Genomic DNA, 27,553 nt, shown 5'->3' with positions numbered 1-27,553 from the left:
CATTGCCGGGGGGGCTGCTTGTCCAGACAAGTTACTGAAGTCTTTTATCCTCCTCCCCACCCCTCCGCCCAAAAAAAAAACCCCAACCCCAGGATCACCGACATCACGATCCGCGACCGGAGCGACTCCCAGCGGAGTCTGGCGACCTGCGGCGAGTACCGGCACGCCATGTCGGTGGCCTCGTCGGCGGTTTACAGCCCGGACAACGCGTACACCTACGTCCACTCGCCGGCCTACTCGGACGTGAGTCCGCAGGGACCGCCGGCGCGGGAATTTCCCGGTTCCCCGCAGCTGCCGGCCACCGTCGAGCAGCTGAACCGCGGACCGACCACCGCGGAGACGCCGCTGTCCCGGGCGTCCGGCAACGAGGCCGTCATCCAGGAACTGGTCCAGTACATGCTCGACGGGTACGACGGCGCGCCGCTCGACTGCGACATGGAGCGGGAGTTGAACAACAACTGCGCGGCCACGACCGTGGTCAACGGGCACTAGATCGGGGTGCGTTTACGGGAAGATGGATACGAACCTTTCTTGAAGGACTCAATTTTGGGTAGCCTTACCATCTGTCAAAATCGCCAAGATTCATTTATACTGAGGTTGGTCGAATTTCGAAAAGTTTTGAACTTTAAATCAAAATTAAAAATTTAAAAAAAAATCGCGCAGTTTTCCCAACTACATAAAAAAATTACTATTTTGTGATAAACAGTCGGTCAGGCATCACTGGAAGGGATTGGAAGTTGAATTTGTTTTTTTTGTCTTTATTGTTGTTCTCGCGCGTCGAATCGTAATGACTGTTGAAAGTGACGGAAGATGAAGAAGATTTATGTTGTCGCTTTGAAAAAAAGAAGAAGCAATTTCTGTGTTTACTTAAACGTACTTTAAAAAGATATAAAATCTTAGTTGCCCTAGTTTTAGCTCACCGTGTATATAGCAATAAAAATATGCCATTTATTTCATGAAGGATGCTGTTTTACTTTTAGTTTTAAACATGACTAAAATGAAATAAAAGCGGCAGTTGACTACGATACATTTATTTTTAAACCTTAATCCGAATTTTTAAATTTTAGAATTTAAGAATTTTAGACTTTTAGAATTTAAGAATGTTAGAATTTTAGAACTCTAGAATTTTAATTTTTTTTAAATGTTTTGAATTTTTGGAAGTTTTAGAATTTTAAAATTTTTGAAATTTCTAAAAATTTTGGTTTTTTTTTGAAATTTTTAATTTTTTTGAAATTTTTGAATTTTTTAATTTTTTTGGAATTTTTGGAATTTATTAAATTTTTTGAATTTTTTTAATTTTTTTGGATTTGTAGAATTTTTAAATTTTTGGGATTTTTTGATTTTTTTAATTTTTTGAATTTTTAAAAATTTTCAAATTTCAGTAATTTTTATAATTTTTGGATTTTTGGAATTTCAGAATTTTTGGATTTTTTGAAATTTTTGGAATCTTTAGAATTTTTGGAATTTTTAGAATTTTTGAAATTTTTTTGAATTTGTGGAATTTTTTTTTTGAATTTTTGGATTTTTTTGGATTTTTTTTTAATTTTCAGAATTTTTGGGTATTAAGCATTTTTAGATTTTTTAGATTTTTTGGATTTTTTGGAATTTTTGGAATTTTTGGAATTTTTGGAATTTTTGGATTTTTTGGAATTTTTGGAATTTTTAGAACTTTTGGAATTTTTGGAAGATTTGGATTTTTTTTTGAATTTTTGGAATTTTTTGGATTTTTTTTTAATTTTTGGAATTTTTAGCATTTTTTAGATTTTTTGGAGTTATGGATTTTTTTTTAATTTTTTGGATTTTTTGGAATTTTTGGAATTTTTTGAAAATTTTTAATTATTTTTGAGTTTTTTTTCAATTTTTGGAATTATTTGAGTTTTTGGAATTTTTGAAATTTTTGGAATTTCCTAAATTTTTGTAATTTTTGTAATTTTTGTAATTTTTGTAATTTTTGAAATTTTTGTAATTTTTGTAATTTTTGTAATTTTTGTAATTTTTGTAATTTTTGTAATTTTTGGAATTTTTGGAATTTTTGGAATTTTTAGAATTTTTGGAATTTTTGGATTTTTTTTTTGAATTCTGGGAATTTTTGGAATTTTTTGATTTTTTTTTAATTTTTAATAGTTTGGAATTTTTAGAATTTTTGAAATTTTTGGAATTTCCTAAATTTTTGTAATTTTTGTAATTTTTGAAATTTTTGTAATTTTTGTAATTTTTGTAATTTTTGGAATTTTTGGAATTTTTGGAATTTTTGGAATTTTTGGAATTTTTGGAATTTTTGGAATTTTTGGAATTTTTGGAATTTTTGGAATTTTTGGAATTTTTGGAATTTTTGAAATTTTTGGAATTTTTAGAATTTTTGGAATTTTTGGATTTTTTTTTTTAATTCTGGGAATTTTTGGAATTTTTTGATTTTTTTTTAATTTTTAATAGTTTGGAATTTTTAGAATTTTTGGAATTTTTGGAATTTTCGGAATTTTTGGATTTTTTTTTGGAATTCTTGGATTTTTTGGAATTTTTGGAAGTTTGGAATTTTTAGAATTTTGAAATTTTTTGAATTATGGGATTTTTTGGAAATTTTGGATTTTTTTTTGAATTTTTAGAAGTTTGGAAATTTTGGAATTTTTGGAATTTTATGAATTTTATGAATTTTATGAATTTTATGAATTTTATGAATTTTATGAATTTTATGAATTTTATGAATTTTATGAATTTTATGAATTTTATGAATTTTATGAATGTTATGAATTTTATGAATTTTATGAATTTTATGAATTTTATGAATTTTATGAATTTTATAAATTTTATAGATTTGATGAATTTGATTAATTTGATGAATTTGATGAATTTGATGAATTTTATGAATTTTATGAATTTTATGAATTTTATGAATTTTATGAATTTTATGAATTTTATGAATTTTTTGAATTTTATGAATTTTATGAATTTTATGAATTTTATGAATTTTATGAATTTTATGAATTTTATGAATTTTATGAATTTTATGAATTTTATGAATTTTATGAATTTTATGAATTTTATGAATTTTATGAATTTTATGAATTTTATGAATTTTATGAATTTGATGAATTTGATGAATTTGATTTATTTTATGAATTTTATGAATTTTATGAATTTTATAAATTTTATAGATTTGATGAATTTGATTAATTTGATGAATTTGATGAATTTGATGAATTTTATGAATTTTATGAATTTTATGAATTTTATGAATTTTATGAATTTTATGAATTTTATGAATTTTATGAATTTTATGAATTTTATGAATTTTATGAATTTTATGAATTTTATGAATTTTATGAATTTTATGAATTTTATGAATTTGATGAATTTGATGAATTTGATTTATTTTATGAATTTTATGAATTTTATGAATTTTATGAATTTTATGAATTTTATGAATTTTATGAATTTTATGAATTTGATGAATTTTATGAATTTTATGAATTTTATGAATTTTATGAATTTTATGAATTTTATGAATTTTATGAATTTTATGAATTTTATGAATTTTATGAATTTTATGAATTTTATGAATTTTATGAATTTTAAGAATTTTAGGAATTTTATGAATTTTATGAATTTTATGAATTTTATGAATTTTATGAATTTTATGAATTTTATGAATTTGATTAATTTGATGAATTTGATGAATTTGATGAATTTTATGAATTTTATGAATTTTATGAATTTTATGAATTTGATGAATTTGATGAATTTGATGAATTTGATTTATTTTATGAATTTTATGAATTTTATGAATTTTATAAATTTTATAGATTTGATGAATTTGATTAATTTGATGAATTTGATGAATTTGATGAATTTTATGAATTTTATGAATTTTATGAATTTTATGAATTTTATGAATTTTATGAATTTTATGAATTTTATGAATTTTATGAATTTTATGAATTTTATGAATTTTATGAATTTGATGAATTTGATGAATTTGATGAATTTGATGAATTTGATTTATTTTATGAATTTTATGAATTTTATGAATTTTATGAATTTTATGAATTTTATGAATTTTATGAATTTTATGAATTTTATGAATTTTATGAATTTTATGAATTTTATGAATTTTATGAATTTTATGAATTTTATGAATTTTATGAATTTTATGAATTTTATGAATTTTATGAATTTTATGAATTTTAAGAATTTTAAGAATTTTAGGAATTTTATGAATTTTATGAATTTTATGAATTTTGGGATTTTTAGGAATTTTATGAATTTTAGGAATTTTAGGAATTTTATGAATTTTAGAAATTTTAGGAATTTTAGGAATTTAAGGAATTTTAGGAATTATAGGATATTAGGAATTTTAAGAATTTTAAGAATTTTAGGAATTTTAGGAATTTTAGGAATTTTAGGAATTTTAGGAATTTTAGGAATTTTAGGAATTTTAGGAATTTTATGAATTTTAGGAATTTTTCGGAATTTTAGGTATTTTAGGAATTTTAGGAATTTTAGGAATTTTAGTAATTTTAGGAATTTTAGGAATTTTATGAATTTTATGAATTTTAGGAATTTTAGGAATTTTAGGAATTTTAGGAATTTTAGGAATTTTATGAATTTTATTAATTTTATTACTTTTATGAGTTAAAGAATTTATTTTTATTTTGAATTTACTAATTTATTCATTCCTGAAAAAATAATGTTGAATGTTTTAATTTTTGAAATTAAGAATTTTAGGATTTTTTATTGCAAGGATCTTTAAATTCCAGAATTTTAATAAATTTATGAATTTAAGATTTTTTGAGCTTCAGATTTTTGATTTCCCTAAATTTTTATTTAAAATTTTTGAATTACTTTATTTTATGATTTTTTTCAAAGTTGAAAACAATGAGTTTTTGAATTTTTATAATATTTTTGAATTTTTGTGTTTTTGAATTAGATTTTCTTAATTTTCTTTTTTTTTATTATTTTTGAGTTTTAGAGTTTTAAATTAAAGTTTTTCGCAAATATTGCCGCCGGTATGCAATTTTCAAGAATTTTAATGCAGTCATTATATTTTTCCCAGAACATGCCACATTTTTCTAATATATGACAATTCCGACCCCAATCCTGTCGTTCGCTCGAATGGGGTTAGTTTCCAATGCAGTGCACATTTAATTAAATTTAATGTTGCCACTGGCAACGCTTCCGATGCTGTCCTGCATAGAAATGAGGTAAAACATTTGGAGTTGGAGAGCGGTGCGAAGTGGGAAGGAACATTATTATCTTGGCAAAATCCAAGAATTTCTAGCTTTATGGTAATGGTGAGGTTCTTGCATTAGTTGTCAGGGTGATGTGATGTGGTCAGAGATTTTTTGCATCAATTTTTTTTTTGTCAAAAAAAAAATTCTTAAATTTTAATACAGCAAATTTGGTAACACTGGCAAAATTATTTTTTAAATTTACTTTAATTTGATTTTCTTTAAAGTTTTTGCAAAATTATTCTTAATCACTCAGTTTACAGCTTCATTGTTGGCACACGGATTACGTCAGAGCACTAGTTGTTGGCACAGTTTTCCCGACGCCAGCAACAGAAAAAGCAGAAATAATTAATTCGACTGGATGGATAAAAACGGTGCATCATTTATGTGATCCGTTTTCACTGCAAGCGAAGACTATTTTTAGTGCGAGCTGTAACTAGAAATCCTGGATCGATTGTAAAAGCATCATCTTGCGAATTGGAAAAAAGATGAATCTAGTGAACATTTTATTCATGTTTTGACAGTTTTAGAAGTGTTGCCAGAAAGATTTTTTTCCAATTCGTCAGACGATAAAAAATTAAAAAAGAACTCTGGCAGACCGCAAAAAAGTTTCAACTAAAAACGGTGACGTAGTCCCACGTCATGGCAGCTAAAAAAACAACTGACAACGATGTCAGGGGTCTAGAAAGAAGGAAAAAGGTTAGAATAATTAACAAATGTTACACGTAAATGTTTCACTACTCACCACCAGAGGGAGAAAACAGAAACTTATCAGCTCAAAACCAGCCAAAACAAAACAAAATGGCTCCCTTGGCAAGCTGTCAACAGTTGTACTAAAAAAACAGGCACTGAGGCGAGTCGTAAATGTGATGTGTACTAAAAGCCCCTTGTATCACTATCGAAAACCCCCCGACTTCTACGTGTTGTTTCTGTGCGAAAAGAAAGAAGAATCGCTAGACTTTAAGGTGAAAATTTCTGTGAACTCATGAATACCTGATTTGTTGTTGAAACACACAATGTAGAATGGAAATTAGTACTCCTTTCCCCGTCTGGTTGGTCCTCAAGTCCGGAAAATCAAAGGAACAAAAAAACGGTCAGAATTGCAAGTCGCCCACCGCGCACTGAACAAAATCGCCTCCATAAATTTATCATAATTGATGGACGAGAAATCGCCTTTAAAGTTTTCCTTTTTTTTTTGCTCATTGTTTATGCATGTACTAAAAGTCAATTAGTGGCCCATTATCGGCCGATTGTTTCTCGGTCCTGCTTAGAGCGGTTCCGTTTTTGCCTTTATTGGCCGTTCGACTGTGTTGTGATTTTATTGTTAAGGTCATTATGTCGGCGTGCACACACAACCTCACACACACACACTTATTACGTTTGATTGCACCTTAAATGGCATTATATTGCACACACCAGCGCCACCACCGTTGAAATTGAGCGGTCAGTTGATCGTTTTCTGTTTATGGTCGTTGCATATTTATGAGTGTGGGTTTATTTTTCCCGGAAATTGATTGTTGGGAAATGGGTTTTGACGGCGGGTTTTGTTAAAGAGTTTGTTCGACGGGTATTTGTTGGTGGGAAAATTTAAACTGCGTTTGAGGTGAATTTAAAGAGGTTTCTGATTGGTTTGGTACAGCGTGTACTTAAATTTGTTATTTATTTGTTATTTTATCAATGTTAATTTCACTTATTTTATAGTTTACTCCAGTAGTGAGCAGTTCTCTACGGAATCGGTCTTTTTTCTTTAATTTTAATTTTTGTATTTTTTAATCCGGCTGAAACTTTTTTGGTGCCTTCGGTATGCCCAAAGAAGCCATTTTGCATCATTAGTTTGTCCATATAATTTTCCATACAAATTTGGTAGCTGTCCATACAAAAATGATATGTGAAAATTCAAAAATCTGTATCTTTTGAAGGAATTTTTTGATCGATTTGGTGTCTTCAGCAAAGTTGTAGGTATGGATATGGACTACACTGAAAAAAAAATGATACACGGTAAAAAAAATTTGGTGATTTTTTTATTTAACTTTTTGTCACTAAAACTTGATTTGCAAAAAAACACTATTTTTAATTTTTTTTATTTTTTGATATGTTTTAGAGGACATAAAATGCCAACTTTTCAGAAATTTCCAGAATGGGCAAAAAATCTTTGACCGAGTTATGATTTTTTGAATCAATACAGATTTTTAAAAAAAATTGAAATATTGGTCGCAAAAATTTTTCAACTTCATTTTTCGATGTAAAATCGAATTTGCAATCAAAAAGTACTTTAGTGAATTTTTGATAAAGTGCACCGTTTTCAAGTTATAATCATTTTTAGGTAACTTTTTTGAAAATAGTCGCAGTTTTTCATTTTTTAAAAATAGTGCCCATGTTTGCCCACCTTTGAAAAAAATATTTTTGAAAAGCTGAGAAAATTCTCTATATTCTGCTTCTTCGGACTTTGTTGATACGACTCTTAGTTGCTGAGATATTGCCATGCAAAGGTTAAAAAACAGGAAAATTGATGTTTTCTAAGTCTCACCCAAACAACTCACCATTTTCTAATGTCGATATTTCAGCAACTAATGGTCCGATTTACAATGTTAAAACATGAAACATTCGTGAAATTTTCCGATCTTTTCGAAAAAAATATTTTCAAAAATTTTAAATCAAGACTAACATTTCCATTGGGCCAAACATTCAATATTACGCCCATTTGAAATGTTAGTCTTGATTTAAAATTTTTGAAAATATTTTTTTCGAAAAGATCGGAAAATTTCACGAATGTTTCATGTTTTAACATTGTAAATCGGACCTATAGTTGCTGAAATATCGACATTAGAAAATGGTGAGTTGTTTGGGTGAGACTTAGAAAACATCAATTTTCCTGTTTTTAAACCTTTGCATGGCAATATCTCAGCAACTAAGAGTCGTATCAACAAAGTCCGAAGAAGCAGAATATAGAGAATTTTCTCAGCTTTTCAAAAATATTTTTTTCGAAGGTGGGCAAACATGGGCACTATTTTTAAAAAATGAAAAACTGCGACTATTTTCAAAAAAGTTACCTAAAAATGATTATAACTTGAAAACGGTGCACTTTATCAAAAATTCACTAAAGTACTTTTTGATTGCAAATTCGATTTTACATCGAAAAATGAAGTTGAAAAATTTTTGCGACCAATATTTCGATTTTTTGAAAAAATCTGTATTGATTCAAAAAATCATAACTCGGTCAAAGATTTTTTGCCCATTCTGGAAATTTCTGAAAAGTTGGCATTTTATGTCCTCTAAAACATATCAAAAAATAAAAAAAATTAAAAATAGTGTTTTTTTGCAAATTAAGTTTTAGTGACAAAAAGTTAAATAAAAAAATCACCAAATTTTTTTTACCGTGTATCATTTTTTTTCAGTGTAGTCCATATCCATACCTACAATTTTGCTGAAGACACCAAATCGATCAAAAAATTCCTTCAAAAGATACAGATTTTTGAATTTTCACATATCATTTTTGTATGGACAGCTACCAAATTTGTATGGAAAATTATATGGACAAACTAATGATGCAAAATGGCTTCTTTGGGCATACCGAAGGCACCAAAAAAGTTTCAGCCGGATTAAAAAATACAAAAAAAATCGAATGACCGAAATCTCAGAGAACTGCTCTAGTACTAGGTTCACAAGACAATTTAAAAAAAAAACAGAAGAATTTTTCAACATTAAACAATGCTAAATTACCTAAATATTTTTTTTAAGTATTTGAACATTTTAAAAAAGTTTTCTAGATTTTTTTTTATTGTTCTTAATTTTAAATATCCTCTCAAACAGCAATTATCAAACCTCAGCCTTTGAAAATAAATTTATAAAAAAAAAATTCGTTTCAAATTGTTACAATGATTTTGTTTTAGTACACGTGTACTAAAATTGTTTTTTTTTATAAATAATTAATCTCGTTGCGTTATTTCTATTTTTTTTTGTAATAGAACTTTTAACATTTCTTGATAACTTTAAATTTTGACACATTTCGTTTGGTAGCATGTTCCCTTTTGAAAATGTTCGCTACATTCAGTTATTTTTCTTGGTTTAAAATTTAATTTTTTTAAGTCTATTGTCTCTTTTAAGTTCAAAATAAAAAAAAAATAGATTTAGTACAACGTGTACTAAAAAAGCTTCGAGATGTTATTCTGCTAACGTTATTGTTTCTCAAATTGTTTTTTCATACAACAGAAAATTAATAAAAAAAAACATTTATGTTTTAATCTAGTCATTTTGGTTAATATGAATGGTTTCAATCGGTGACTTCTCTGTGTTTTGTTATTTTCCTCTATTTTCAACATTATTTTTGTGATATCAGCAATAAGAACAACTGCTCCTCAAAAATAACATAGGTTTAGTACAACGTGTACTAAAAACGTTTGGAGTGATGAAATGGAGCTAATTTCTTGACGCGAACTTTCTTTTTTGGCTTTGCGGACAGGAAAATTTCGTGTTATATTTTGTTGTGAATTTTATTATTATTATTATTAAATACCTGAAGAAATGTTTTTTACATTTTCAGGACAGGTTGTACTACTAAAAATCATTTAAAATAAGTTAAAATAAAGATAGCGTTATTGAAAATTAAAAAATAATTTATTATAATTTATATGTTAAAGTGTATCTAAATTTTTTACAACAACAAGTTTTTTCTGCTTTAAAAAATTGTTTTTTTTTCTATTTTACTGACCAGATAGAGGTTTAGTACAACGTGTTATAAAGTAAATTTGCTATATAATTTTATAACGATAAATTCATTCACCCGTAAACTTTTTTTGACAATTTAGTCAAATTTTAACATATAAATTATAATAAATATTTTTTTTATTTTAAAAAAACATTATCTTTATTTAAACTTATTTTATGTTAAAAAAATTATGTTAAGTAGTACAACCAGTTCTGAAAATTTAAATATTATTTCTTCAGGCATTTAATAATAATAATAATTTATTATAATTTTTATGTTAAAAATTGTCTAAATTTTTGACAAAAAAGTTTTTTTCTGCTTTAAAAATAGTTTTTTTTCTATTTTCCTGACCAGATAAAGGTTTAGTACAACGTGTTATGAAGTAATTTTGATATATCATTTTATAACGATAAATTTTATTTACCCGTAAACTTTTTTTTTTGTCAATTTAGACAATTTAGGCAAATTTTTACATATAAATTGTAATAAATATTTTTTTATTTTAAAAAACGTTATCTTTTTTTTAACTTATATAAAGTTTAAAAAATGATTTTAAGTAGTACAACCTGTTCTGAAAATTTAAATATTATTTCTTCAGGTATTTAATAATAATAATAATAATAATAAAATTCAAGTGAGACTAAAGTTCGAAAGGAAAAAAGGTCGAAAGCCAAAAGGCCGAAATATATCAGGTCGACAGAAAAATGGTCAAAAGTGAAGAAATCTTACTTTTTTGTACCATTTTTGTGAGTTTGAAAAAAGACAATTCTTAAAAAAGTTTTCTCAGATAAAAATCGGAATTCTTATTATTATTTTTAAAATAAAAAAAAATATTTTTCGACCTTTTGTCTAATCGATCTTATGTTTTTCGCCCTTTTTCATTCATTCAATGTTTATCTTAATTCTACAATCATTCAACTGAAAATTCATTTGGAAATAAGGAAAGATTAATCACAGGACAACCTAAGGCCGTTGCAAATATTTTTCAAATTCTTTGTCGTTGTTCTTTGGATTTACCTGTTTTTATATATATTTTTTTTTATTTGAGTGATGTTAAAGTTTAATAAAAAGATCTTTGTTAAAAAATTCAGTAAAAAAAATATGTATTTTAAATTTAATGTCTTAAGAACGGAAGCATTTTAAAAAAAATATACAAAAAAATTCAGTGTTAATTTGGCTAGCTTCCATTCAATTAATTTTAAAAAGGAAATTAGGATTAATTACAGTTTGCACAATGTTTTCAATCAAGCACTAAATTTACTGTAAAGTTTGTATGTCTTTGAAAATGTACATTTTTGATCACTGTTGCCATTTTGTAATCTTTGCTTGTGCCGTTTAACCCAGGTTTGAAAAAATAACACTTTAAAAATTAGAAATTAATTAATTTTATACTATTATTACAAGAACAAAACAAAAAAATCGAAGACAGCTTTGTACTTTTTTTTTCTCTACCCATCCTTTACAAACGAAAAAAAGGCTGAAATATATCAGGTCGACAGAAAAATGGTCAAAAGTGAAGAAATCTTACTTTTTTGTACCATTTTTGTGAGTTTGAAAAAAGACAATTTAAAAAAAAGTTTTCTCAGATAAAAATCGGAATTCTTATTCCAGATATGATTTTGTTTTTTTTCCATTCTTTTAAACACGAACTTTTTTTTGAAAAATGTGTAGATATTTTTTTTTTACTTAATATATAAAAAAACACAAATTTTCGACCTTTTGTCTATTCGATCTTATGTAATTCACAGGACAACCTTAGGCCGTTGCAAATATTTTTCAAATTTGTTGTCGTTGTTCTGTGAATTAACCTGTTTTTTTTAGTAATGTTGATTTTTTAATAAAAAGATCATTGTTAAAAATTTCAGTAATAAAAAAATAATTTATTTTTAATTTAATGTCTAAATAAAGAACGCATTTATAAAAACGTATGTAAAAAAAAAATCATTGTTAATTTGGCTTAGCTTCCATTCATTTAATTTTAAAAAGGAAATTAGAATTTATTGTAGTTTTTAAAATGTTTGCAATCAATCACAAAATTTATTGTCCAGTGTGTATGTCTTAGAAAAATGTAAATTTTTGATCGCTGTTGCCATTTTGTAATTTTTGCTTGTGCCGTTTAACCTAAGTTTGAACAAATAACACGTTTTAAAATTAGAAAGTTATTTTGTGGTTTGTTGTAGAATTTCACACAGAGTTTTTAGATTTCGTCAATAAAGTGCTAGCTAATCCTAACATTACTAATAATAACTAATTGATATTTCCTTTTATTTTATTTTCCGTTCTTAATTTTTGCATGCGCCACACACTTATTACACTCTTAACCGAAACGCACATAATTAACCCATAAAAAGTTACGATGCCTTATTTTGGTCATAATTTTCTCTGCTTAGCCGTTGAACATTCATTTTGTAAATTTTACTAAATCTTCACACTGAAAAAAAAAATCTCAAAAAAACTGTTCATTTCCCACCAAAACTTATAATTTACCTCTCTCTTTTTTCCCCCATTTGCCCCGTTTTTTCCATTATTTGTGTTTTTTTGTTGTTTATTTTATTATTTTCATTTGTTTACCACCACCAAAACAAAACAAACCCCATGTCACAAACACAGCTACAACCTCGAGACCGACCAGGTGAGCCACATGCCGTACCAGCCGCTGGACGCGCTGGAGCTGGAAAACATTGACATGTTTGCGTCGTCCTACAACTGAGAGAGCGCGAGAGAGAGAGCGGCAACGAAACTCACCAATACAGACAGCAACAACACAGTCTTTCACTAGTACATGCGTCAGCGAACGGAGTGGAATGGAAGGAGGATCGAAGCCTGCTTTGATTGTTTTCGTTCGCTCGATTCTTTTTCGTTCTGTGTGGAATGCGATTGTTTACGTGTAAAAGTTTTCTTCTTTTCAAGATGGTATATCTACAAAGTTTAGGTATTTGCGAATGAGCGTGCACGCGTGTGTGATGACGAAATAATATCAAAGAAGCAAAACAATCCGGCATGTAAATGTGTTAAATTTAGTTTATTCTCGTAGTGCCTTTAGTACTTTCTACCTTTTAAGCTCGGATTTTTTTTTCTCTTTTAAGTAGTGATTATCGGAACGAAAATCAAAAATTTGTGTTTTTTTTTATTAAGGAAAGCTTTATTTTAAAAATGAAACGATCGTTTAGCGTGTAACGGGCGGTTGAATGCAAAAGTGTGGCAATTGTCCGGCAAAAGGAACATAAAAAAATGCGATTAAATCCCCTAAAAGTTAAGCCTAGAGAGTACCTTAAACAGAGTTAGACAAGTCCAATTTTTCTATATTTTGGTCCCGTTTTTACGAAATTGACAAAACAGAAGATTATTAAATACTTAAACGATAGTTTTACTAAGCAAAATATATCTCTTGCATATAAAATGGTATTAAAAAAACGAAGAAAGATGTGAATGTGTTGTGATTGTCCTTTTTGTGATAGATCGGTAAGGAATTATTACACTGAGAGAAAAAAAAATCAAATTAGACATCCTCAGTACGTTCTGGTGCCATTTGGCCACCCTGCCACCAACCCGGAATATCCGTAACATGGTTCCGGTGGACCAATTTCGGTAATTTCACGAGCACACTTTCCGACATGTCAAACAACACTGATTTTTGCTCAGGAACTCAAATTTGACATCCTCATTACGATCTGGTGCCATTTGGCCAGCCTGCCATCAACCCGGAATATCCGTAACATGGTTCCGGTGGATCAATTTCGGTAATTTCACAAGTACACTTTCCGACATGTCAAACAACACTGATTTTTGCTCAGGAACTCAAATTTGACATCCTCATTACGATTTGGTGTCATTTGGCCACTCTGCCACCAAACCGGAATATCCGTAACATGGTTCCGGTGGACCAATTTCGGTAATTTCACGAGCACACTTTCCGACATGTCAAACAACACTGATTTTTGCTCAGGAACTCAAATTTGACATCCTCATTACGATCTGGTGCCATTTGGCCACCCTGCCACCAACCCGGAATATCCGTAACATGATTCCGGTGGACCAATTTCGGTAATTTCACGAGCACACTTTCCGACTTGTCAAACGGCACTGATTTTTGCTCAAGAACTCAAATTTGACATCCTCATTACGATCTGGTGCCAATTGGCCACCCTGCCATCAACCCGGAATATCCGTAACATGGTTCCGGTGGACCAATTTCGGTAATTTCACAAGTACACTTTCCGACATGCCAAACAACACTGATTTTTGCTCAGAAACTCAAATTTGACATCCTCATTACGATTTGGTGCCATTTGGCCACTCTGCCACCAAACCGGAATATCCGTAACATGGTTCCGGTGGACCAATTTCGGTAATTTTACGAGCATACTTTCCGACATGTCAAACAACACTGATTTTTGCTCAGGAACTCAAATTTGACATCCTCATTACGATCTGGTGCCATTTGGCCACCCTGCCACCAAACCGGAATATCCGTAACATGATTCCGGTGGACCAATTTCGGTAATTTCACGAGCACACTTTCCGACATGTCAAACAACACTGATTTTTGCTCAGGAACTCAAATTTGACATCCTCATTACGATCTGGTGCCATTTGGCCACCCTGTCACCAACCCGGAATATCCGTAACATGGTTCCGATTGACCAATTTCGGTAATTTCACAAGGGTACTTTCCGATATGTCAAACAACACTGTTTTTTGCTCAGGAACTCAAATTTGACATCCACATTACGATCTGGTGCCATTTGGCCACGCTGCCATCAACCCGGAATATCCGGAAAAAATGGTTCCGGTGGACCAATTTCGGTAATTGACAAATCGGAAAGTATCCGTAAATTGGTCCATTAGAACCTTGTTACGGACAATCCGGGTTGGTGGCAGGGTGGCCATTTTGGCCACCCTGCCACCAACCCGGAATATCCGTAACATGGTTCCGATGGACCATTTGCGGTAATTTCACAAGTGTACCTTCCGATATGTCAAACAACACTGATTTTTGCCCAGAAACTCAAATTTAACATCCTCAGTACGTTCTGATGCCATTTGGCCACCCTGCCATCAACCCGGAATATCCGTAACATGGTTCCGATGGACCAATTTCGGTAATTTTACAAGTACACTTTCCGACAAACCAAACAACACTGATTTTTGCTCAGGAACTCAAATTTGACATCCACATTACGATCTGGTGCCATTTGGCCACCCTGCCACCAACCCGGAATATCCGTAACATGGTTCCGGTGGACCAATTTCGGTAATTTCACGAGCACACTTTCCGACATGTCAAACAACACTGATTTTTGCTCAGGAACTCAAATTTGACATCCTTTTTACAATCTGGTGCCATTTGGCCACCCTGCCACCAACCCGGAATATCCGTAACATGGTTCCGATGGACCAATTTCGGTAATTTTACAAGTACACTTTCCGACTTGTCAAACAACACTGATTTTGGCTCAGGAACTCAAATTTGACAACCTCATTACGATCTGGTGCCATTTGACCACCATGCCACCAACCCGGAATATCCGTAACATGGTTCCGATGGACCAATTGCGGTAATTTCACAAGTGTATATTCCGATATGTCAAACAACACTGATTTTTGCCCAGAAACTCAAATTTGACATCCTCAGTACGTGAAACAACACTGATATTTGCTCAGGAACTCAAATTTGACATCCTCATTACGATCTGGTGCCATTTTGCCACCCTGCCACCAACCCGGAATATCCGTAACATGGTTCCGGTGGACCAATTTCGGTAATTTCACGAGCACACTTTCCGACTTGTCAAACAACACTGATTTTGGCTCAGGAACTCAAATTTGACATCCTCAGTACGTTCTGGTGCCATTTGGCCACCCTGCCACCAACCACGATCGTAATGAGGATGTCAAATTTGAGTTCCTGAGCCAAAATCAGTGTTGTTTGACAAGTCGGAAAGTGTGCTCGTGAAATTACCGAAATTGGTCCACCGGAATCATGTTACGGATATTCCGGGTTGGTGGCAGGGTGGCCAAATGGCACCAGATCGTAATGAGGATGTCAAATTTGAGTTCCTGAGCAAAAATCAGTGTTGTTTGACATGTCGGAAAGTATGCTCGTAAAATTACCGAAATTGGTCCACCGGAACCATGTTACGGATATTCCGGTTTGGTCGCAGAGTGGCCAAATGGCACCAAATCGTCATGGGGATGTCAAATTTGCGTTCCTGAGCAAAAATCAGTGTTGCTTGATATGTCGGAAAGTGTGCTCGTGAAATTACCGAAATTGGTCCACCGGAATCATGTTACGGATATTCCGGGTTGGTGGCAGGGTGGCCAAATGGCACCAGATCGTAATGAGGATGTCAAATTTGAGTTCCTGAGCAAAAATCAGTGTTGTTTGACATGTCGGAAAGTATGCTCGTAAAATTACCGAAATTGGTCCACCGGAACCATGTTACGGATATTCCGGTTTGGTCGCAGAGTGGCCAAATGGCACCAAATCGTCATGAGGATGTCATATTTGAGTTCCTGAGCAAAAATCAGTGTTGCTTGATATGTCGGAAAGTGTGCTCGTGAAATTACCGAAATTGGTCCACCGGAACCATGTTACGGATATTCCGGTTTGGTGGCAGAGTGGCCAAATGGCACCAAATCGTAATGAGGATGTCAAATTTGAGTTCCTGAGAAAAAATCAGTGTTGTTTGACATGTCGGAAAGTGTACTTGTGAAATTACCGAAATTGGTCCACCGGAACCATGTTACGGATATTCCGGGTTGATGGCAGGCTGGCCAAATGGCACCAGATCGTAATGAGGATGTCAAATTTGAGTTCCTGAGCCAAAATCAGTGTTGTTTGACATGTCGGAAAGTGTGCTCGTGAAATTACCGAAATTGGTCCATCGGAACCATGTTACGGATATTCCGGGTTGGTGGCAGGGTGGCCAAATGGCACCAGAACGTACTGAGGATGTCTAATTTGATTTCCTGAGCCAAATTTAGTGCCGTTTGTTATGTCGGAAGCCATATTAGACTTGATGTAGAATTCGACATCCGTTCCTGTGTAGTCGGTTCCGGAAGGGTGGCCAATTCATATCCGATGGTCCGGGATCAAAGGAATATGCCTTATATGTCCAGAACAGGTCTTGGAGCAAATTGGGATGGATTTTTTTGAAGAATTTATGATAATAATCATGATTTGTAGATTGGGTTGCATACCCGGACAAAAACCTACCCCACTAGGTTCCGGAATATCTCCGTGGCCAAGTGACCGATTCCGGATTTCTTTGTAGATTCTGAAAATAGAGATTTGTCCGGTTCTTTTGAGGGGTGAACGAACTTATTTGGTCAAAAGAGGCCAAAGATACATTATTTTTAAGATTTTTTCGGTATCTCGCATCAGACGTTCGGACTGTAAGGGTTAAATACTTAAAAGATAGTTTTACTAAGCAAAATATATCTCTTGCATATAAAATGGTATTAAAAAAAAACGAAGAAATATGTGAATGTGTTGTGATTGTCCTTTTTGTGATAGATCGGTAAGGAATTATTACACTGAGAGAAAAAAAAATCAACGGTTTCGAGAAAAGTGCGGTGAACGGAGAGATGAATCCTAGAGAAGAGCTTACACACAGACGAAATGGATAGACACGGCGAAAGAAAAATGATACAAATATACAACGAAGAAACACAAATGTTCTTATAACGATATTTAGTGGAAAACTGTCAAAATTTAGCTAAAGTTACACGGAGAAAAAAATAACCTGAAATGTTCGAACGAGTGGAATAAACGAAAACGAGGCAAAAAAAAACTTTCAGTTACTGAAAACGGTGCAATTGTTCGTGTAGTGTTAAAAAAACAACATTTATTTTCCAGATGTTTCTTTTAACTAAAAAATATTGAAATATTTCACACGTTGCAGCCCTCCCCATCATATATTCCAACGTTGTTAAACGATAAAATCATCGACGATAATCCATGTAAATTAACTTTAAAAAGGCTAAATTTCTCAAATCTTTTTCTAACTGACTCACTTTAAACAAAGATATTTTTTTTGAAAATGTAGTGATTTTGAAAGATTTCAGAAGTTTCTCAAAAAATCACAATTTTATAAAAAATATCCAAAAAATCATAATTTTGCTATTTCGATTGTAAAAGTGAAATTTTAAGAACTGTTGGTGTGAACAAAAAAAACATTTTTTAAAATACTCAAACTTTTGTAATTTGCATTATAAAAATTTGTTTGGATTTTCCACCATTCACGTTTTTTGTGAAAAACAAAAAAAAAACACAAATGTAATCTTTAAAATATTTTTTTTTATTTTTTTGTTTCCTGTATTTTTTCAACTTTATTTTTTTAAGTTTAACTTTTTTTTAAAAATTAACCATTGGTATTTAATGCAAAATTAAGTATTTTCTAACAAAATTAATTTTTCAGTGGGAATTATACGAAATTGGGCTTCGTTAAACAAAGTTTTTATTTCCAGCATAAAAAAAACATTTTTTATGAAAATTGACGCAAAAATACAGTATTTTGTGAAAATTATTTTTTTTACACGGAAAAAAATAGTACTTTAAAAAACTATTAAGTTAAAATGTGAGTACTAAATTTTGAACCATTTGACGCTAATATGCAACATAATTTTTTTTAGAATTCTAGAAAATTAGGTTTTTTTTATAAAAAATTGGTTTTGTTACGGAAAACATCGATATTTTCAAAATGCTTCAAAATTTTTACTCCATTTTTTTCAATTTCAAAATTAAATCTTTTTTGTATACTTTTGACTTTCTTTTATCAAAAACGGATTGTTTGTAAAAAATTTAAAAAAATCGAGTATTTTAAGAATTTTAGATTTCAAAAATTGTATTTTGAGAAATTTCGATTACTTTAACGATAACTTTTTGAAACTTTGTATTTGAAAAATAAGATATTTGTGAAAATTTCTGTAATTTACACTCTAAATTGTAATTGTAATTTTATTTAAAAAAATATATTTTACACTGTATATTGCAAAATTATTTAATATTGTAAAATCTTTTTTTACAAATGTCGAGCCATTTGACATATTTTTTTTTTATTATTTGAATTAAAAAAAATATTTTTTAGTTAAATTTCTACCACCATGGCATTTCTTTAAAAAAAAATATAATTTTATACAAAAAATTATAATTATAATATTTTTTTGTTTTTTTTAAATAGTACTTTGAGAAACGTTTTAGTTCTTATACTTTTAAACATACATTTTTAAACTACATTGATCAAAAATTATGACTTTATCTAAAGTTTCAAGTCTGAAAAAGTTTTCTTCGAGAAATTCGTTTTCAAAATTCAAATGGATTATCGTAAACAACCTTGAATATTCCATATGTGTCTTACTGTAGCAAAAATGTTTCCCGTTAAGATTGATGAAAGTATTTTTAAACAACTGAAAAAAAAATCACACACACTTTCTCAAAGTACACTGTAAACAGGAACGAGTGAGATTGGTGTTTTGTGTGTGTGTGTAAAATATCAATTACAAAAGCACACCCAAACACACAATTTGTGAGTAAACAAAGAAAAAAATCATGATCGAATTTCAGCTATTCCAAGAATAGTGCCATACACTGAGAAAAATCGCTGCTATTTTTTCTTTAATGAAAATACTTAAAAGGACAAAGGTTGGTATCGATGTGCTTTATTAACTTTTATACTATTATTACAAGAACAAAACAAATAAAAATCGAAGACAACTTTTGTACTTTTTTTTTCTCTACCCATCCTTTACAAACGATTTCGGGACAGTTTGTGACGAAAAGTAGTTAGGCCAAACGGTTTGAAGCGATTTGGAAAGATTTTAAAAGCGAAACGAATAAAAAGAGAGAGAGAGAGTTATTTTGATTAGATCAAAAGATAATATTTTTTCTCACTTTAAAATTAGTATTTACCTTTAGAAAACACGGAAAAGAATGAAAAACAAAGAGTCCCCCCAGAATTGATGAATTTCGTCGGTTTCAAAAACAACTAAGCAAAGCATAAGTGTTTATATATATAGCAGAAAAGGATGAACATTATTAAAAAACAAAAAGTATAAACAATTTAAAAACAGTACTATATTTAGGGAAAACAATTTCCGACAACGCAACGCGTCCCCGTTGGTACTTACGGTATTCACACAAAAAGTAAACACATTTAACTTATATAAAATTGATGAACATATATACACAAGAGAAACGAAAAGTGTCAATTTTAAAACAAACGTCAGCATTGTTGATATCGAAACTGTGTACTCTATCTCTCACTTGCATGAATTTGAAATACCTGAAAAAAGTGACGATAACTGAAAGAAATCTACACACATATTCCAAGCATTTTACCGGATGAAAAAGTGAGTAAAAGTTGTTGAAACCGAAGGGCACACTTACACACATGATTACAGTTAGAGCAGTTAGAAATCTACTACAGAGCAGAAAAAAATGGCCACGTTATCACTGAGTATATTTACAGAAAAACAGCACTTCAACACATACACTGACATAAAATGAAAGATATTAGAAAAATAAACAGCCCTACTTATTGATGCATAAAGAGTTAAAAACTACACACAAACACACTCACGAAAATAAACACACTGAAATGTAATGAAAATACGTCCAAAGATTTCCTTAGCAGCGGAGAAATACTTCACAGAAAACTGAAAACAAAAACACTCAAACAAATACGATCAAGAAATAACAAAAACAAAAAAAAACGCGGAAATATTTCACACGAGAATGCCTTGCATTGTGGTGGTGCGAACCCAATTTTGGGTTCTCAGGCGCCACCTTCCAAAAAACAAAAGGTTGCAAAAAACTCACACACAACGAGAAGGCAAAAAATAAAAACTAAAACAATGTGAAAGTGAAGGCCGTTTTCCCCCCCTTTTAATAGATGTTACAACTAGTAAGGGCATATTTAACACAGATTCACACACCCCCTCACAAACACACAAACAAACAGTCACTTATGAGAAAGCAGAAACCAATAGTAAGGCGCTCACACAATGATTAAAACACAAACCTGCAAGAGAAGGAAGGAAAGCAGCGCACCCTTTGAAATTTGGAATCGAATCAGTTCCGACAGCCGGAATCGACACAGCATGCAAAATGTAAGATTATATGTATTGTGCTTATATATTATAAAGAAGAAAAATCCTAAGACAAAACTTTTGGTTGGTTTGTTTGATTGCGTGGTCGCTGATGACAGGCCCTTTAGATCGTTGTGAAATATTTCACTGGTTGCCATTTTGCCCCAACAGGTGGCGCTAGGTTAGGGCGTGGAACTTGCATACAAGAGTTGTATTGTTAATTTGATTTTGCTTAACCGCGGTAAATTTTCTTGAAATACTTCAAACTGTCAAAAATCCACCAAAGCATTTACTACATTGCACAGTGGTCCGAAACCGAAATCTAGCGTGACAATATTGATAGCGGCCACACGTTAAGATTTAGAGCTTTGGTGTCTTCGGGACAAATTATCAGGGCCAACTGGGGCATCTTTAGGTATGGTGGACATTAGGGTGGTCCAAATTTTAGGGTGGTTCAGAATTTTTATTTTGGCGGGTAACGAGATAGCGCTTTGGTGTCTTCAGAAAAAATGTAGGGAACACTATTCTGAGCAACTTTGCTGAAGAGCACAAAGCTCTATCTTCAAACGAAAAGTTTCTAGAGCCGTTTTTGTAATTTAGGTTGAAGTGTTTATGAAAAAATGAGTTTTTTGAATTTATCAACTCAGGCTTGTGTCGTAGCGAGTTGGTGTCTTCTAGACATTTGTAGAGCTTATCAAAACACACATTTATCTTCCAAGAGAGCGACAATCGGACTTTTTAAACGAAAGTTATAGCCAACATACGACGAAAAAGACGCCATTTTGAAATGTAAATAACTCGAAAAGGTGGTGGAGTTTGACCTCGCTCTTAGAAGCATCTGAAAGTACACATTCTAGAATACATTTGCTGAAAATATCCCGGAGGTTTTTTTTTTTGTTCAACTTATTCAACTCAATTTGAAAATGAGCATTTTTAAATCGTTTTTTGCCCATAACTTTTGATAGAAATGACCAAAAGTCATTTTTCAAGAATGAAAATGTTCATTTTGACAAGCTCTACAAATGTCTAGAAGGGCCCAAAAATGTACAAAATGATCTAGTGGGTGTAAATGAAGAAACAAGTTTTGGCTGAAATATTTCAGGAATAAATTTAATTATTTCGTTGATTCCTGAAATATTTCAGCCAAAACTTTTTTTTTTCTTTTACAACCACTAGATCATTTGTACATTTTTGGGCCCTTGTAGACAATTGTAGAGCTTGTCAAAATGAACATTTTTATTCTTGAAAAATGAATTTTGGTCAATTCTATCAAAAGTTATGGTCAAAAAACGATCCAAAAATGCTCATTTTCAAATTGAGATTAAATAAGTTAAACAAAAAAGACCGCCAAGATATTTTCAGCAAATGTACTATAGAATAAGGCTTTCTAGTCAGAAATTTACCAACACATTCAAAGTATGTTTACATTACAGCTGGACGTTTGTTTGCATCAGGTTTCCTATCTCTTTCTAGCAATTTTTTTTGTCAGGCGACTTCTAGCTGGTTTTTTTTGACTGGCCGCCCGATATGTCAGCAAACATACTTCGCAGGGCTGTGACAGCTCGAGCTCGGTCTTTGTTTGCATCAGGGCACTGTGACGAGAAGTTCGTCATTTTTGGGTTAAATTATATTTTTTTCACTGGGCCTAGAAAGCCTTATGTATACTTTTAGATGCTTCTAAGAGCGAGGTCAAATTCTACCATCTTTCCAAGTTATTCACATTTCAAAATGGCGTCTTTTTCGACGTTTTTTGGCTATAACTTTCGTTTAAAAGGTCCGATTTTCGCTCCCTTGAAAGATAAATGTGTGTTTTGATAAGCTCTACAAATGTCTAGAAGACACCAATTCGCTACGACATAAGCCTGAGTTAATAAATTTAAAAAACTCATTTTTTCATAAACACCGTAACCTAAATCACAAAAATGGTTCTAAAAACTTCCCGTTTGAAGATAGAGCTTTGTACAACTTTTCTGAAGACACCGAAGCGCTATCTCGTCATCCAGCTAAAATAAAAATTCTGAACCACCCTAAAATTTGGACCACCCTAATATCCACTAAACCAAAAGATGCCCCTATTGACCCTGATCATTTGTCCCGAAGACACCAAAGCTCTAAATCTTAACGTGTGGCCGCTATCAATTTTGTCACGCTAGATTTCGGATTCGGACCACTGTGCAATGTAGTAAATGCTTTGGTGGATTTTTGACAGTTTGAAATATTTCAAGAAAATTCACCGCGGTTAACCAAAATCAAATTAACAGTGCAACTCAGGATTCACTGGTGCTGAGAAGTGCTCACATTTTGCAATCACTTCCCTTTGCTCTCGCTAGTGGTCCAGTACGGACGTGTTTTACTACTGAAATTGCGTTGTTTATACCGGCGTGTGTTTGCGACGTGCACGGTGAAAAAAAAATATCCAAAAAAGTTGTTTTTTCTTTTAAAAAAAAAATTGGCCTTTCCTTAACCTTAAATTTAATTTTAGTTTGAAATATTGAACTTAAAACTTTTTTTAATCGTGTATCACAAGTAACTAAAAGTAGTATAAAAAAAACGACACCCATATAGTGCACAGCTGATAGCAGAATTCAACTGGCAGGCAAAAGACCTGCCCGTCCGAAATTGAGCGAACCCGAAAATGGCCCACCAGCTGCTGGCTTTGCTCGGCCAACACTACGGGGTCACCTTCCCGGGGCCGGTCCAAGCCACGCTGGAGCGTTGGCTTGCACTTCGACTGCAGTAAGTGCCCTCTAGCGGCTTATGTGACAAACGTGGAATCGATGCTCTAAACCGGTTAACCCTCGAGTGCCCAAGCTCAGTCCCGTTGGACAGTTTATCTTCGTTTCAATGGTGTTGAACTTGAAGGAGCTTGTAATTTTATCTGATGAGGAAATCTTGCAAGTTTACGAGCACCACATTCTTGAACAGTCGTAAATAACTCTCACTAATAGTGTAGCTACTATCGTCGTCGTTATCAGAGGAATGGTACTGTTTTGTTTATTATTTATTATTTTTTATATTTTTTGCAAAGATCAGCGATCGATCTGACAAGCTTTTGATTGATTTCCGATGTAACGCCCTGCTTGGAAATCCGGACACCTCAGCCGTATTGTTTTTTTACCGCGATCAATTTTCAACGAAATATTTCAAGAAAATCTACCGCGGTAGATCAAAATCACTTCAACAATGCAGCTCTCATCTTGTTGAATCAATTAATTATTTGGTTTACAAAAAAATATGTTCAAGCGTTTGATGAATGTCCACATCAAATTTCAAATTTATTTCAAAGTTGGAGTCTATCTTTGCCACAAACAATTATTTCTAATAAAAATATATGTGTGCTTAAAATGTGAAACATTTCATGAATTGGCGTTCTAAGCAACGTCTTTCAACAGCTTATTTGAGACCTTTAACTAAAATATTAGTCCCAATTTGAACGATTCATAAGCTATCAGGAGTGTCCGGAACTCGAATCAGCTGAGTAATTCTGTGGCTGAAACTTTTTTGGTGCCTTCGGTATGCCCAAAGAAGCCATTTTGCATCATTAGTTTGTCCATATAATTTTCCATACAAATTTGGCAGCTGTCCATACAAAAATGATGTATGAAAATTCAAAAATCTGTATCTTTTGAAGGAATTTTTAGATCGACTTGGTGTCTTGGGCCAAGTTGTAGGTATGGATAAGGTCTACACTGAAAAAAAATTATACACGGTAAAAAAATTGGTGATTTTTAACATTACTTTTTGCCACTAAAACTTGATTTGTAAAAAACACATTTTTTTTATTTTATTTTTTTTCGGATATGTTTTAGGAGACATCAAATGCCAACTTTTAAGAAATTTCCAGAACGGGCCAAAAATCTTTGACCGAGCTATGAATTTTTTTATAACAACTGATTTTTTTCAAAAGATCGAGATATTGGTCGCAAAAATTTGTCAACTTCATTTTTCGATAGAGAATTTGCAGCAAAGCTAAAAGACACATGTCGCCACCTATGAACAAATAGCGTAAACCTATGATTTTATGAAAAAATGTCTTTTTTCCTTCATAATCAACATTTTTATAAAACTTATGCCGGATTCGAATGAGAAAAATTATTTCCAACAATTTGGTGTACAACTTTCCAATATTTGTTTGATTTTTCTATGAGAAACCTGTAAATTTAGGAAAAGATAGTAATTTGGACTATTTGGCAAGAAAGTCTGTCAAAAATCAATAAAAGATGTTGAATATAGGGGAAAGTGGGGCAAGTGTAACAAGCTAAGGAAATGATCGTTGTAACCCATTAAAAACGTTAAAAATCTGTCGGATTTTATAATAATTATATTATTCCGGGTCTTGACTAAGACTTTGATAGAACAAGTTTTCAAAAAATCCTGTTTTTTAATGCAAAAAAATGATTTTAATTTTTTTTATTTTTTGTTTGTTCTACTCAACTAGTGGGGCAAGACGAACAACCCGTTGGGGCAAGAGGAACAATGCATGAAAAAACATGTTAATTTGCTGACAATTGAACTGTTATCACTTAGATACATCAGATTAGGATGTATTTGAAACGTTTCTTTCATTTTTAGATTAAAGAATATTATTTTACTAAAAATTTGATCGTTTTTACGAAAAAGATTATTACTTAGATGAAAAAAAGTAAATTTTCATAATATCACTATATTTTGTATGGACATTTTTTTAAACAATAAACAATCAGTTATTAAGTACGTTTATTTATTTATTTCCCAATAAAATATGTTGTTGCAGCAATTCGTATTTTTTTCCATACTAGAAATCCATATGGTACACTTGCCCCACCTGAACAAATTTTTTTAAAAGCTCTCAACAAATATAACCAAAAGTTAAATCATACTTTATAATAGGTGCAAGTCATTGGTAGGGACACTACTGATCTAGGAAAAATTGCATTTTGATAAAATGAGCCTTAAAACGAGCCCAAAGTCTTATTTTGTACTTTCCAAATATTATAAGAAAATAAAGGTTTGTAAAAAAACTTCATTAAATCTTATGCTCCGTGGCGTTTACGTCGTTTCGGCGGTTATGTGGTAGTAGAATCAGCTAATTGCATTGCTAGCAACATTTCCTCATACTGGAAATAATCAAAATTGTAAAAATTACGGCCGTACGAGCGATTGTTCCTCTTGCCCCATATGGTCGTCTTGCCCCACCTTCCCCTACGTTAACACATCTGTTATCAACTATATAACTGGTTATTTCATTGATATATACGGAGAAACTAATTTTTTCGTGTTCCAACACATGGTTTTTAAAGAAAAAGGTCACAAATTTTTGCGCGCCCAAAAAATGATGTTCATTATTTTAAAGCAAAAAATTTTTCTCGTCTTTTGTAACCAGTTTCATTAAGATTGATGCAGGGAACCATGAGAAATAAGCGATTTTGTTCTTCAATCCAGCAGAAAGGAATACGATTTTAGGCAAGTAACCTCACTTTGGCGCCACCTACATTTGAAACACAGTCGCGCTGCAAAACCTCAATACAAAATCGAATTTGCAATCAAAACAGGGTTTCCAACTTTTTTAGATTTTTGATTAAAATCGTTCATTTTTATCAAAAAGTTGTTCAAAAATGGCAGAAATTTAACAAATCTGTCAAAATCTGGCATTCCCAGATTTATCTGGCAACCTGGCAACCCTGATCAAAAATTACTTTAGTGAAAATTTGATAAAGCGCACCATTTTCAAGTTATAACAATTTTTAGGTGACTTTTTTGAAAAAAGTCGCAGTTTTTCAATTTGTAAAATTACTGCACATGTGCACACCTTTGAAAAAAATATTTTTGAAAAGCTGAGAAAATTCTCAATATTTTGCTTTTTTGAACTTTGTTGATACGACCCTTAGTTGCTGAGATATTGCTATGCAAAGGTTTAAAAAGAGGATTTTTAATTTTTTCTAAGTCTCACCCAAACAACCCACAATTTTCTAAGGTCGATATCTTAGCAACTAATGGTTCGATTTAAAATGTTAAAATATGAAACATTCGTGAAATTTTCCGATCTTTTCGAAAACAATATTTTAATATTTTTTTAAATCAAAACTAACATTTCAAAAGGGCGTAATATTGAATGTTTGGCCCTTTTAAAATGTTAGTCATGATTTAAACAAATTACATCGAAAAATGAAGTTGAATTTTTTTTATATTCATTATTCTGTCAAAGATTTTTTCCCGTTCTGGAAATTTCTGGAAAGTTGGCATTTGATGTCTCCTAAAACAATAGTGTTTTTTTGCAAATCAAGTTTAGTGACAAAAAGTGAAATTAAAAATCACAATTTTTTTTACCGTGTATACATTTTTTTCAGTGTAGTCCATATCCATACTTACAACTTCGCCGAAGACACCAAATCGATCAAAAAATTCCTTCAAAAGATACAGATTTTTGAATTTTCACGTAACATTTTTGTATGGACAGCTGCCAAATTTGTATGGAAAATTATATGAACGAACAGTGATGCAAAATGGCTTCTTTGGGCATACCGAAGACACCAAGAAAGTTTCAGCCGGATTA

At 31.3% G+C, this 27,553-nt stretch overlaps 2 protein-coding genes across 7 annotated transcripts in view; both read left to right on the top strand.

The window, feature by feature from the left end:
- LOC120432275 (signal transducer and transcription activator) overlaps positions 1-12,958 on the top strand; it is a 145,418-nt gene extending 132,460 nt beyond the window's left edge. For 4 of the 6 annotated variants that reach the window (XM_052708928.1, XM_039597459.2, XM_052708924.1 and 1 more), the window contains one exon: positions 93-960. In XM_052708928.1, coding sequence (XP_052564888.1) covers positions 93-492 — 400 coding nt within the window. In that variant the 3' untranslated portion in view covers positions 493-960. Of the gene's footprint in view, positions 1-92; positions 961-12,281; positions 12,408-12,540 lie in introns of those variants that run through there. The other 2 variants (XM_039597460.2, XM_039597462.2) reach the window with 2 other exon arrangements.
- The window catches only part of LOC128093133 (uncharacterized), a 356,259-nt gene that overhangs the window by 282,490 nt on the left and 46,216 nt on the right, over positions 1-27,553 (top strand). The gene's annotated exons all lie outside the window — the stretch shown is intronic.

This window comes from Culex pipiens, chromosome 1, assembly GCF_016801865.2.
Source record: "Culex pipiens pallens isolate TS chromosome 1, TS_CPP_V2, whole genome shotgun sequence".
Classification (NCBI taxonomy): domain Eukaryota; kingdom Metazoa; phylum Arthropoda; class Insecta; order Diptera; family Culicidae; genus Culex; species Culex pipiens.
This window is presented reverse-complemented; position numbering and strand designations above follow the sequence as displayed.